This window comes from Cebus imitator, unplaced genomic scaffold (assembly GCF_001604975.1).
Source record: "Cebus imitator isolate Cc_AM_T3 unplaced genomic scaffold, Cebus_imitator-1.0 Scaffold129, whole genome shotgun sequence".
Lineage (NCBI taxonomy): Eukaryota > Metazoa > Chordata > Mammalia > Primates > Cebidae > Cebus > Cebus imitator.
In genome coordinates this window covers 6,376,817-6,390,205 of record NW_016107444.1, presented here as the reverse complement: position 1 = coordinate 6,390,205, position 13,389 = coordinate 6,376,817, and the positions used below count along the sequence as shown (strand labels likewise).

At 50.2% G+C, this 13,389-nt stretch overlaps 1 protein-coding gene across 1 annotated transcript in view; it reads left to right on the top strand.

Annotated features, from left to right (window-relative positions):
• Positions 1-5,622: 5,622 nt before the first annotated feature.
• The window catches only part of MUC20 (mucin 20, cell surface associated), a 10,217-nt gene continuing 2,450 nt past the window's right edge, over positions 5,623-13,389 (top strand). Inside the window, exons 1-3 of the mRNA XM_017541007.2 lie at positions 5,623-5,799; positions 7,340-8,647; positions 11,965-12,056. Coding sequence (XP_017396496.1) covers positions 5,724-5,799; positions 7,340-8,647; positions 11,965-12,056 — 1,476 coding nt within the window. The 5' untranslated portion in view covers positions 5,623-5,723. The remainder of the gene's footprint in view (positions 5,800-7,339; positions 8,648-11,964; positions 12,057-13,389) is intronic.

The window sequence follows — 13,389 nt, the reverse complement described above, 5'->3', positions numbered from 1 at the left end:
TTGGTCATTTTTTTTTTAATTGCATTTTAGGTTTTGGAGTACATGTGAAGAACACGCAAGATTAACAAATTTTTCTTGAAGCATTAACTGACTCCTTAATAAAGGTTATAAAAGGCGTATGGAAATTATATGTTATTGTCAAGATTAAAATTTTATAGATTGTTTTTAAAATTTTGAAAAACAAATTAGTTTCCTGCTGTTTTTTAAAATTAGGGCTTACTGTTTGAAAAATTAAGTCTCCTCTCCCAAACACTGAAGGCTTTTGCCTTTTTTTTTTAAATCCTTGAGCTATCACTTTGGTCAAATGAGTGACTTATTTTATAATGACCTGTGATATCAAGTGTTTTGAACTTTTGATATCTGACAAAATTGTCAAACATCAAATTATAAATTATGTATATTTTTGTCCTAACCATTTAAGATACTAGGTTCCCTAAAGTCCAAAAATGACATAATTTGGCATAAAAATGATACAGAAAGCATTGTCAAATATGAAATTGTGTTTGGTTTTCTTTGGACTATATTTGTATAAATATGTTATTGGTATGTATTCCAAAATTATGGGAAACTCCTATAATTTAATAACTTAATGTTGCAAGTACTTTATTCATATCCTATAATTCTGATATGACTTTGTGTACATTATAAGTAATAATTGTAATTGTCATGTTAAATTATTGTGTGCCAAAGAGGTAACAAATTTCCTTGTCAATTGTGTCTTTGACTATGGCTGCCCTAAAACTTTTTGTTTTCCATGGACAATTGTCTTGTTTTGGTATTCTTTAGAAGGTGGTTTTATAGCTGGGCACAGGGGTTCATGCCTGTAATCCAGCACTTTGGGAGGCAAAGGCAGGTGGATCACAAGGGCAGAAGTTCAAGACCAGCCTGGCCAAGATGGTGAAACCCCATTGCTACTAAAACTACAAAAATTAGCCAGGCATGGTGGCAGACACCTGTAATCCAAGCCACTGGGGAGGCTGAGACAGGAGAATCACTTGAACCCAGGTGGCAGAAGTTGCAGTGAGCCAAGATCGCACCATTGTACTCCAGCCTGGGCAACAGAGTAAAACTCCATCTTAAAAAAAAAAAAAGTAAAGAAGGTGGTTTTATAATAAGCTTTAACCTCTAACAGGTGCTCTTGAGTGCAGGTTTCTGATAACCTTGGAGACTGTGACATCAGAATAGAGGAAAAGCTTTTGGGACTCACGGAGAGCTGAAATGTTCATGAATGTCAAGCAGAATAGGAATTAACTACGTGGACCGAACTTATAGAAGACTGAAGTAATGTTTTTGACTTTTTGCTTAAAACATTATTGATCCTTTGTTTTGTTTTTTCAGAGTCAAAATAGTTTTTTCTTTTGAGCTATTGATAGCTTTTAACAAGTTATTATACTCTTATGAACAAAATTTAGAGCAGATTTGTTTCTCTCTGCCTGATTTCTTCAGAATTTGGAAACTATTTGTGAGTATTCTTAATTTGTTGCGATAGTTACTTGCATAAATGCAATAAGAATCTATTTTTATTTGTAATAGGACACAATTGGAGAAACTGATTATTCTACCAAGGCTTTGAATGGAATGGTGTGCTTTCCTTTAAGGAATTAAACTTGATTTATGGAGCCAATAAAAGCCCCTTGGGAAAACTGGCCTCATACTCCGTCTACACAGTCCCTGTACAGGGTTCTTGACCTGTGGTAAGTAAAAATGTCAATTTCTGACAGGCCCAGGAGCCTCAAGTTTTATCTTGGGGCCTCAAGAGGAGAGAAATTCATGCAACTCATAGGTATTTGATGGTACAAATCCATGGCAGGGCTCAGCTTTAAACAGGTCTTTTCTGAGATTCCTTCTATGGAACAAAGTTCCATCAAAGCCAATTTAAAAACCTATGTAAAAAAATAACTATTCTTCCTGCATTGTGTACAGGTAATCAGGCCAGGTATAATCAAGGAAATCAGTCCTACCATGATTTGTGTTTGGTAAAAATGAGAAACTGGAGAGACAAAAATTATGTTTTAAAAACTATAGTACCCCTGTTGTTAGATTCTAATCTTAACTAATTTTTAAAAATTTTTATTATTTTCTACAGTTTGAACCAAATTTTAATTCTTTTGGCTACAAGTCTTCAAAATCTTTTCAATTTTTTTATTTGTTTTTCCCCATTTTTCTTAATTTGGAGTCACTGAAAACTAAGCTGTGCTTTTGTAAAGCCCTGTGAACTGAAGCTTGACAACTTAAACTTCAGAAGAAATAATAGCAACCTATTTACATACATGTGCCACTTTCATGCCTGACCAATGATGTATGGACTTCAGAGCAATGTGGCCTGTATCATCTTCCAGGATGGTTCTTTTGTTTGTTTGTTTTCTCTCTTCCTTCCCCTATTTTCTCTTCATAGGACATGAGACTTCACAGCCTTCTAAATATGAGCTTCCCTAAGAACTTGGGACCTACTGGTCTAGGAATAAACTATCCTAATCATAGAGATCAGACGAAACCTGAAATGAGTCACTCATTTTCTCCTAAAATGCTTTCTCCAAAAGATTTTGAAAAAGAAAAGGGTGGAAATATGAAAGGAGAATGTCTTGGGGCCCCAAAATCACTAAGCTAAAGGGAAAGTCAAGCTGGGAGCTGCTTAGGGCAAACCTGCTCCGATTCTATTCAAAGTCACCCCTCTGCTCACTGAGACAAATGCACATCTGAGTTCCTCCTTTGGAGAGGCTAATCAGAAACTCAAAAGAATCCAACCGTTTTTCAAGTCCCTTCCCTGCTTCGCTTTGAGTTGTCCTGCCTTTCCAGACTGAACCAGTATTCATCTTACATATGTTGATTGATGGCTCCTGTCTCCCTAAAATGTATAAAACCAAGCTATGCTTTGACTACCCTGGGCACATGTTGTCAGGACCTTCTGAAGCAGTGTCATGGATGCGAGTCCTCATCCTTGGCAAGGTAAACTTTCTAAATTAACTGAAACCTGCCTCAGCTATTCAGCGTTCACAGTTTGCTGTCTCTCTTCACTAGGAAAGTGTTCTTTGAAGGCCGGAATCTCTTTTCCTGAGTGATGTATTCCAAGTGCCTGGAGCAGTGTCTGGCATATAGAAGGTATTCAATACATGTGTGCTAATTAATGAACTAGCCTCCTATGCTCATGCAGGGTGAGAGCTGAGTTTGGCTGAAAATATGGTCCAGGAACTTTCTGCATAAGGCTGTTACAGCCCCCACGGCCAACAATCATCTGCCCAGGCTGGGAATTTCCCCAAATATCAAGGAAAATGGTCCAGACAAAATTCAGCAAATCCAGGGAAGCTTTCAGCCAGGCTTCCTGTCCAGGGGTTCCTCACTTCCTCATCTGCAACAGGATGGAGTGATGCTGTTGATCACTCCAATGACAAAAAGAAAAAGGAATTGGAGGGGCAAGTCCCAGTTGGGTGAAAAAGACAACTTGAATGGCTCCTGCTGCAGATTAGCCTTGGCCTGTGGACTTTTCTGCTGCTGGAATGAGGAAGCCTGAATCCCTACGGGGTGGGGCTGAGAGGGCTTGGAGGAGCTGAAAGGAGCTGCATTCTTGCTGGGCCTCTTCTCCACCTTCTCTTGGGGTAAGCCTCACCCTGGATCACAGCCACCAGATAGGGCCTAGAGGATGCAGTCCCTGCTGTGGCCCCGCCTCCCCTCCCCAGCTGGCACCTCCCAGGGGGAGTCCTTGTCTCATCTGATAAGCAAAGAGCTGGGCTGCGTGGGAGTGCTCAGCCTGCAGATCAGTGGCGTCCAAGATCGTGACCCCAGGTGCTGGGTTTTGTCTCCTGTGGATCCCCTCAGCCTCTTCTGGGGAGTCTTCCTTCTCCCGTGGGCCCCTTCTTCCCAGCAGCACAGCCCAGGGCAGGGGAAATTTCTGGAAGACAAAGTCACACAGCCAAGGCAGAATCGCAGGTCACAGGGCCAAAAGGACCGTGCAGCTCATATTTGCCCAGAGAGGGCAAATAACCTGTGTGTTCACACAGCTCCTGGGTCCATGTTAAGGAGACAGCTGGAAATGGAACCTGGACCTTCTGATTTTTTTTTCTGTTATTTTTTGAGACAGAGTCTTGCTCTGTCGCCCAGACTGAAGTACAATGGAACCATCTCAGCTCACTGAAACCTCCACCTCCCAGGTTGAAGCAATTCTCCTGCCTCAGCCTCCCGGGTAGCAAGGGTTACAGGCCCACACCACCACGCCCAGCTACTTTTTGTATTTTTAATAGAGATGGGGTTTTGCCATCTTGGCCAGACTGGTCTTGAACTCCTAGCCTCAGGTGATCTGCCCACTTTGGCCTCCCAAAGAGCTGGGATTACAGGCGTGAGCCACTGTGCCCAGCCTGGTTTTAAAGTTCTTTCCAGTTCTGAGACATGATTCCCTGAGGCAGATACAACAGACTTTCTTCTACCCCAGAGCCGCTTTCATCAGGCCTCCTGCCCTGAAATTCCCAAGCTGTCTTGTCTGGCCACTTGCCAGTGGCCATGACCGTTCATGTCCTCGGCACACTGAGGGGGTAAGATTCTTCTCTGGGGTGTTTGGAAATATGTTCGGGAACGTCATTTCCCTTCTCATGGCTGAATCTCTAGCTTCGCTGAGGCGTCACCCCCGCGTCCTCCCTTCCTGGGCCCTGAGACTCCAGTGAGCACACCCGCCTTGTCCCTCTTCCCAGCCGGTCTCTTCCGCACCGTACCTTCAGCCTGGCCAGGGGACGAACATGTTCCTGGATCTAGCTGGGATACAGAATCAAAGGATGAGGAAGATGGAAGGGTATTAGGAACTGGAGTCTTGTCCCACAGTGGGGAGCTGTCTCTTCTCCCCAGTGCTTCGGGATCAGAGTGGATGTGAAGGGTCTCGCTCGTGCACTGAGCACCTGAGATGTACATATTTTTGATGAGCATCAACCGTGTCGCAGGCACTGTGCAAGAGCTTTACTATCTCATGTAATCCTCACAGCAAAGCCTAGTGAGGTAGGGATTGTCCATGTGACAGAGCAGGAAATTAAGGTTTAGAATGGCTCTTTAATTTTCCCTGGGTTATAGAGCTGATCATGCCTAGGGTTAGAGAACCCAAGCTCCAGGCACAGGAGGGGCTGGTGGTGAGACACTGCCTGCTGGGACTTCCGAGCTGCAAGACTCAGGGGCAGATGTCACTGTGCTGGGCATGGTGGCTCGTGCCTGTAATCCCAGTATTTTGGGAGGCCAAAGCAGGCAATCACTCAGGTCAGGAGGTTGAGAACAGCCTGGCCAACATGGTGAAATTTTGTAAATACACCATGAATTAGCCAGGCGTGGTGGCAGGCGTCTGTAATCCCAGCTACTCGGGAGACTGAGGCAGGAGAATCGCTTGAACCCAGGAGGCGGTGGTTTCTGTGAGCTGAGATCTCACTACTGTGCACTCTAGCCTGGGCGACAGAGCGAGACTCCATCTCAAAAAAAAAAACCAAAACCTAAAACAACAAGAACCTGGTGATTTCATATCTTCAAATCAAATTTCAGAGGAGAAATTACTGGGCAAGGAAGGCAGGGGGGTCAGTTGCTGACAGCCCCAGCCTGCCACGCTCAGCCTGCACATCTGTGGTCACCTGGCTACACCTCGGAAACTCCCAGTCACACACCTGGGCAGGAGGCGCCTCTCCTCTCCGGTTTAAGGAAGCAGGAAAAGGTGGCCCTCTGCGAAGACAGGTCTGCGGAGCGGTGGCAGTGCCCCGGCCAGGATGGGCTCTCTCTGGGGTCTGCTTCTGCCCCTTTTCTTTTTCTGCTGGGAGGCTGGGGTCTCTGGGAGCGCTGCAGGTAAGGAGGCCAGACGTCCTGGTGGGCTTCTTTCCTAGTGGGGTCCGGGAGTGAATTTCAGTGTGGGCAGCCTTTCATGGGCAGGGCAGGCTCTCGGGTTGATTAGAATGGACCACAGTGCTACATGTGAAGTGCTATTATTGTTCATAGAGTGTGCAAATAATGGTGTGTGTCAGTGTAAGCGTGCACGGCGCTGCAGTACACACAACTAAACCGTGGCTCTGCCATTGCACGGGGTCGCTGTGAGTTTGTGTTTATGAATGTGGGAGAGTAAGTGCGGCCAGGAAGCGGGGTGCAGGGAGGGGCCGGCGGGTGATCATTTTGCAGAAACCTGAAGAATGTGGCTTAACAAGATTCTGACTCCTCTAAGGTATTACCTAGCATGGATCTCCTTCAAAACACAGATTTCGTGTGAAAAGGTCGACCGTCACAAACTGCTTGGGAAGGGTGGATGCTGAGAGGCAGGGCTTTTGAGAAAGACGGGAACTAACACTGATCTGTCACTAATATTGTGCCAAACTAATCACATACATTTTTTTAAAAAGAGCCCTCCATTCCTATGACCTGAGGGCCAGTTAAGGGGACAGGCCTCTGTTCTAGGCAGAAGTGCCAGCAGCCCCTTTCTAAAATGTTAGGTTGTGGTCAGGGGCAGAGGCTAACGCTTGTGATCCCAGCAGTTTTGGAGGCTAGGGCATGTGGATCACCTGAGGTCTGGAGTTCGAGACCAGCCTGACCAGCATGGTGAAACCCCGTCTGTACTAAAAATGCAAAAATTAGCCGGGCATGGTGGCACACGCCTGTAGTACCAGCGACTTGGGAGGCTGAGGCAGGAGAATCACCTGAACCCAGGAGGTGGAGGTTGCAGTGAGCTGAGATTGCGCCACTGCACTCCAGCCTGGTCAGAAAGAATGAAACTTCATCTCGAAAAAATAAATAAATAAAAAATAAATGAAAAGTTAGGTTTTGCCTGAGCTGGCTCCCTGTGCCATGTGGGAAATGCCTGGCCAGTTTCTGTGGTTCTCGGCCCTCGGCAGGGCGGGGAGCGCTCTGCTTCCCTTGCTGGAGCCCCAAGGACTCTGTCTGCTCCGCGGCCGCCTCTGGAGGCTCCCCCCTCACTCTGCTTCCAGGGGGAGTGTGTGGTGGATGAGGGAAGTATCCCGGGAAGGGGACACAGGTTCAGAAGCTCCTCGAGTCCTGGCCACTGCCCTGTCTTTTTGGCTCACCCTGGAAGGTGGACGCTGGCCCCACAGGTCCCTTCTCAAAGCCACAGGCCGAGAGCCACAGGATCCCGGGGCTGGCTGGCCCCAAGTGGGTTGTCAGGGCTTCAGAGGACGCCAGTCAGGGCAGCTCCAGCTCCGTGCCCGCCGCAGGGGCCTGGGCCTCCCAGGACTGCCTCCTCCTTCTTTGCTTACGCAGATGAAAAACGAGGTAACAGCACTGCCCGTCCCCACCCTCCTCCCAGAGGTGCCCAGGGAATAAACGCAGTAGCTTGCGTGAAGTCCAGTGGAACTCAGCCTCACCGAGTCAGTCTTCACCACAGGCCCTGGCACCGGCAGACCAGAAACTGCGGTGACAGCAGACGCCACAGAAGTGCCTGCGATGACTCCAGGCGCCGGGACCAGCTCGGAGGGAGCGCTCCAGACCCCTGGCCTCACTGAGACCTCAGCACCCAGCCACGCTGCTTCGGAAACTCACACAATGAGCACTGAGACCTCTTCTAGGACCTCAGTCCCAGCCAGCCCCATTCCAGTAGCAGAGACCAGGGGAATCAAGACCATTTCGCCTGCAACAGGGACCAGGATCGTCACAAAAATCATACCTCCCGACGTGGTGGTGGTGATCGCCACCTCCATGGAGACATCAGTCACCAGCGGCAGCCCCGAGGGGGCTGGGACAACCACCCTTGAGACCGTCACAGGTGGTGATCCCGAGGACCCCGTGTTTGACACCCTTTGCACCGACGACAGCTCTGAAGAAGCAAAGACACTCACTGTTGCCCTGTTGCCACTGGCTCGCGCCTCCGCAGACGCTGAGGGCCTGTCGTCAGGGAGCAGCGCCTCTTCCCACAGCTCCCAGCCGGTCACCACCACCTCATGGACCTGGGCATCTGACGTCACTGTCCTCACTGAAGCGCTGGTGACCGTCACCCACATGGAGGTTATCAACTGCAGCATCACAGAAATAGAAACAGCCACTTCCATCATCCCTGGGGCCTCAGACACAGACCACGTCCCCACAGGAGCAGTGAGGGCCTCGCCCACCTCCCATCTACCAGCTCTGCCCGACTCCACTGCCACAGAACCACACCTCACGGAGGCCACGGCCTCTGCTGAGACCCCGTCAACAGCTGGCGCCACAGAGTCAGCCACACCTGATGCCACAGTTAAGACCCTACTCCCCACCAGCAGTGCCGCAGAAAGAGAAGTGACGGCACCCAGGGCCTTGACGCTCGGGGGGACTCTGGTGACCGTCAGCGGGAACCCCTTGGAAGAGCCCTCAGCCCTCTCTGCTGAGACACCTAGTTATGTCAGAGGCTCCGGGGCAGCTTCGGTTTCCACAGAGGCCGGGTCAGCAGTGGACAAAACGATGTCCTTTGCTGGGGCCCCTGCTTCAGCCCATAGCCCCTTGGCAGCAGCCACCCCCCAGAACCTCACCCCTTCGGAGACCACCGCGGACTTCACAGCCACGGGGCCCTTCCCTGGCAGCAGGGACCCTCTTCCTTCTGTCCATCTGACCACAGCCAGCAGCAGCCCGGGAACCAACAGCACCTCGGCCAAGACCCCGATGGAGCCCCCAACAGCCACGTCCCCCACTGCTCGGACGGGGCAGACCACAAACGTTAGCCCAGGTAAGTGGCTCCCGCATGGTGATCTTTGGGGACTTGGGCTGCGGAGTTTCCAGGACATCTCCGAGCTTGGGGAGCGGAGAGGAACGGAGGGTCGAGGCCTATTTGGAGTGCCCCTGACGTTGCCTCTTCGTGGTCTTCCAGTGGTTCTTGGCGAAATCAGGAAAAGGCAGATGGAGGGTTGTGTGTGGAGAGCGTGGAGACGGACGTCTGGGGAAACGGTTTGCCACCTCAGCTCTGCCTCTCACGGCCCGAGTGGCCTTGGCCAAGTCCCTCTCCCTCTCTGGGCCTCAGTTTCTTCACCTGTAGTTGGAGAGGCTTGGGATGGGCACTGAAGTCCTTTCCAGCTCTGAACTTCTATGAAGTTCACTGGTGAGCAGCTCTGGAAGCTTCTATTCCAGCCGTAGCCCCACAGAGGAGCAGCACGCAGGCATCAGGCCCCAGCTGCTGCTCTCTGACGGGCTGGGACCCCATGAAAGTGGGGTCCTCTGGATGCATTTCCTAGGATTTATGCCATAGATAGTGACTTAAAATAAATAAATACAGCTGGGTGCGGTGGCTCATGCCTGTAATCACCTGAGGTTAGTAGTTCGAGACCAGCCTGGTCAACATGGTGAAACCCTGTCTATATTTGAAAATACAAAAATTAGCTGGGTGTAGTAGCGCATGCCTGTAATTCCAGCTACTCAGGAGGCTGAGGCAGGGGAATCGCTTGAACCCAGGAGGTGGAGGTTGCAGTGAGCTGAGATCACACCACCGCACTCCAGCCTGGGTGACAAGATTGAAACTCCATCTCAAAAATAATAATAATAATAAAATGAATACAGTGACGGTGTGGGAGTTGAAAGCTGTATCTCTGAGGCAACGGGGACTCCTCAGGGGAGAACTCGTGCCAGAGGCTGCCTGGTCAGCCCAGCTTCCGGCCTCCACCGCCACCTCCTGTCACTCTGTCCTGGGCCTCGCCTCTGTGTATCCACAGCTTGCTCCCACCTTTCTGGAAGAGGTGGGAATACAGATATTAATCACAACCGCCCAATAAATAAAGATATTGTTGAGTGTCTTTTGTGTTGTAGGCAGGGTGACTTAAAAATATCTCACACCCAGTGAGCCTTGGCGATGCCAGGCAGCGTGCCGCCAGCTCTGCATATGCTGTCTCCTCTGTTTAACCTTCAAACAGCCACATGAGGTGGGCAACACGGCCCCGTCTGACAGGCTTAGAGATGGCAGGAAACTGCTCTGGAAAGAAAAGTACTTTCCTGTGTTACTTGCTGATTAGATAACATGTTCACATGTGAAATTGAAAGGTACCAAAAGGTACACCATAAAATGTCTTCCTCCCCGGCTACCCCCACTCAGTTCTCTTCTCACATGTCACCTGTGGGATTTTCTCTTTTTCTTTTCCTTTTTTTGTTTTGAGATGGAGTTTCACTCTTGTTGCCCAGGCCGGAGTGCAGTGGCACGACCTTGGCTCACTGCAACCTCTGCCTCCCCGGTTCAAGCAATTCTCGTGCCTCAGCCTCCCAAGTAGCTGGGATTACAGGCATGCACTATTATGCCTGGCTGATTTTTTCTATTTTTAGTAGAGATGGGGTTTCACCATGTTGGTCAGGCTGGTCTCAAACTCCTGACCTTAGGTGATTTGCCCGCCTTGACCTCTTAAAGTACTGGGATTACAGGCATGAGCCACCACACCCAGCTGGGACTGTTTCTTGTATGTAATTTTCTGCCCATGAAATGTGCATACGGAAGCAAGTTTATGTGTCTATTTCATCCTGGTTTTTTGTGCCAGTGGAGCAAATGACAAACTCAGAAGAAAAGGTTTTCATTTACTTTGTATTTTAAGTCCATATTTATGGCCTCGTGTTTTGTCTCTTCAACTGATTTTATTCTCTCATTTATTTTTTATTAATTAATTAATTTTTTTGAGATGGAGTCTCTCTCAGTTGCCCAGTCTAGAGTGCAGTGGCGCAATCTTGGCTCACTGCAGCCTCCGCCTCCCGGGTTCAAGCGATTCTCCTGCCTCAGCCTCCTGAGTAGCTGGGATTACAGGTGCCTGCCACCACGCCTGGCTAATTTTTGTATTATTAGTAGAGATGGGATTTCACCATGTTGGTCAGGCTAGTCTTGAACTCCTGACCTCGTGATCCGCCCACCTCACCCTCCCAAAGTGCTGGGGTTACAGGCCTGAGCCACTGCGCCCAGCCCTATTCCCTTAGTTTTATTGACCAGTCAATAAAATTGTCTTTCTTGTGGTTTGAACACTTCCCATGAGACCTGCCCTCTTAACTGCTGCAATCCAGGATTGTTACCCCCAGGCCCCGTGTTGGACGGCAGGGCGCCAGCACGGACTCATCCTGCGTAACTGAAATTTCATCGCGTTGACAGCGCCTCCGTCTCCCTGTCTTTCCCAGAGCTCTTCTTTCTTGATTCCCTTCTGTTTCACCGTCACTTACTTAACCGGTTCTGTGTGGATGGGCTCTTACGTTGGTTCTGGTATTTCCTGAGGACTAACAGCGCTGCAGTGAATAGTTCCTTTCTCACGTGAGTGTCATTTTCTGTAGAATAAGCTTCCGGAATTGCAATTGCTAGATCAATACTAACAGTACTGTGATAGGAAGAAATGACTTCAAGGTGGCAGAGCCGAGCAGACCAGGCCTCAGCGGCAGAAGTTTCTTGCAGAGCTGCTGACCCAGGACAGCTGGTTTAGACCTCTTCAGCCCCCACCAACTTCACGCTGGCCAAGGGCACCCCTCAGAGAGCCAGCCTCTCTCCGGCACCCTCCGTGGCTGGGCTGTTTTCCCACGGCTCCATCTAGGACCTTCTGGCCTTGAGAATATTCTAGATCCACGTTCATTTCCCCTTCCTCACACTGCTCTTTTGAATTCTCTAAATGTAAGTGGTGCCCTAAGCCACTATTTCTTTCCCTCTTCTTGGGGGGATGCTACGGTGACCCTAATGGTCCCAGAGGAATCCTTTTCTTTCTATAGCAAGTAAACGTAGAATCTGTAGGAATACAGACACAGTATGCCCGAGAATGCCGTGTGAGTGGTGAGGGTGGGGAAGCTGGGCAGAATGAAGCGTGTCTCGATCCCTAAACTGACCCGACCAATTTTCACCTTCCTTTTCTTTTTTTTTTTAGAGGCAGAGTCTCGCTCTGTCACCCAGGCTGGAGTTGGGTAGCCTGGCGCGATCTCGGCTCACTGCAACCTCCACCTCCAGGGCTCAGGCGATCCTCCCACCTGAGCCTCCTGAGTAGCTGGATGACAGGCATGAGCCCCCACACCTGGCCCTGATTTCATCTCACTTTCCTCCATTTGCAGGTGAAAATGTAGGTTTCCTCCTCCTGCGGCTGAGTGTGGCCTCCCTGGAAGACCTCACTGACCCCAGAGTGGCAGAGAGCCTGGTGCAGCAGGTGAGTAGGAAGCTGTGAGGTTCGCAGGGTGCAGGAAAGGTGTGCGGGGCACAAAGGAGCAGCCGCTACGCTTGGAAGGGAGTCTCGTTCCTACAGAGAGTGAGGGTTGGGTCGGAGGCCCCTGCCTGGCTGGCTTCTGCCGGCCTTCTCCGAGCTCCACATTTCCTTCTCTGCGATGTAAACACACGACTTCCGCAACCCCAATTTCTTCCGGTCCTTGGAAGCCTGGCCCTCTGGCCCCTGAGCAGAAGGTCAGTGACACGGAGGGAGGGTAGGCAGGACTCTTGGTTGCAAGTGGCAGAAACCCAAGTTATAGCATTTTATACAAAAAACAGGCAGGATCTGAGAAACGTAGAAGAGCCTCTTCCACCTTCAGTTATGGCTGGACCCTGCAGCTCAGATGTGGCCATGGGAGTTTCCTTTCTCTGCCTGCCTTAGCTGACCGCCCTTCATTCTTCAGTCTTTCTTCATACGCATGAAAAGGTGGCCTTGTCAGCCTTAGATTCTGGAGGCACTTCCCTCCCCAAATTTTCATGTCATCCGGGGAAGGACAGGTCTTCTCAGCCTGGAAGGGCCACCGTGACTGACAACCTAATCAGGGTCCCACAGAGGAAGGATGAGCCCCAAGGAACGTGGGAGGTGAGGCAGAAGAAAACACCCATAGATGTGCACTCCAGATGGGGACCAAGACTGGGATGTAGTTGTGCAAGCTGGGAAGATTCCCCTAAAACCCACTGGACAGGACTTCCAATGGTGAAATTCACGGCGTGGCTTGCTGGAGGGTTAGACTGGGCCAGCCCAGTGCAGATTTCATGGGCCTGGCCTCTCAGGCGTGGACGGTTCTCCCACCGTGCGGGACAAGGCAGCAGATGGAGCCTGAGCTCTGCTCACAGGTGTGACCAGGGAAAGCGGGCCCCGGACACAGCCTGACGTGGGTCACCTGTTCAACGGTGCCCTTGCCAGTACCCGGAGCTCATGTTTAGCACCTCTCACAGTCCGTGGCTGCCACACGGCTTATCAGTGGCTCAGGCTTACTGTCATCCCTTGCAAGGGTAACCCTGGCAGAGATGCTGGGGAGGTCTTAGCCAGGCTGGACAGTGAAATGATTGCCCTTAGCAGACAGAAGCAAGATCTGTCCATGGAGAGTGGGACCCTTTGCTGCAGGCAAAAGAAAACCCCTGTCTGTCATGAGTAAAAGGGGATTTGTTGGCAGGGTCTGAGTGTGCAGAATCAGAGGAATGCCAGGGCAGCAGGCTTGGGACAGGCAGGAGGACCCCAGGGGCTCTGGGGTCAGACGGTGGGAGCACGCTGGCTGGGACACGGTCGCTCTTGC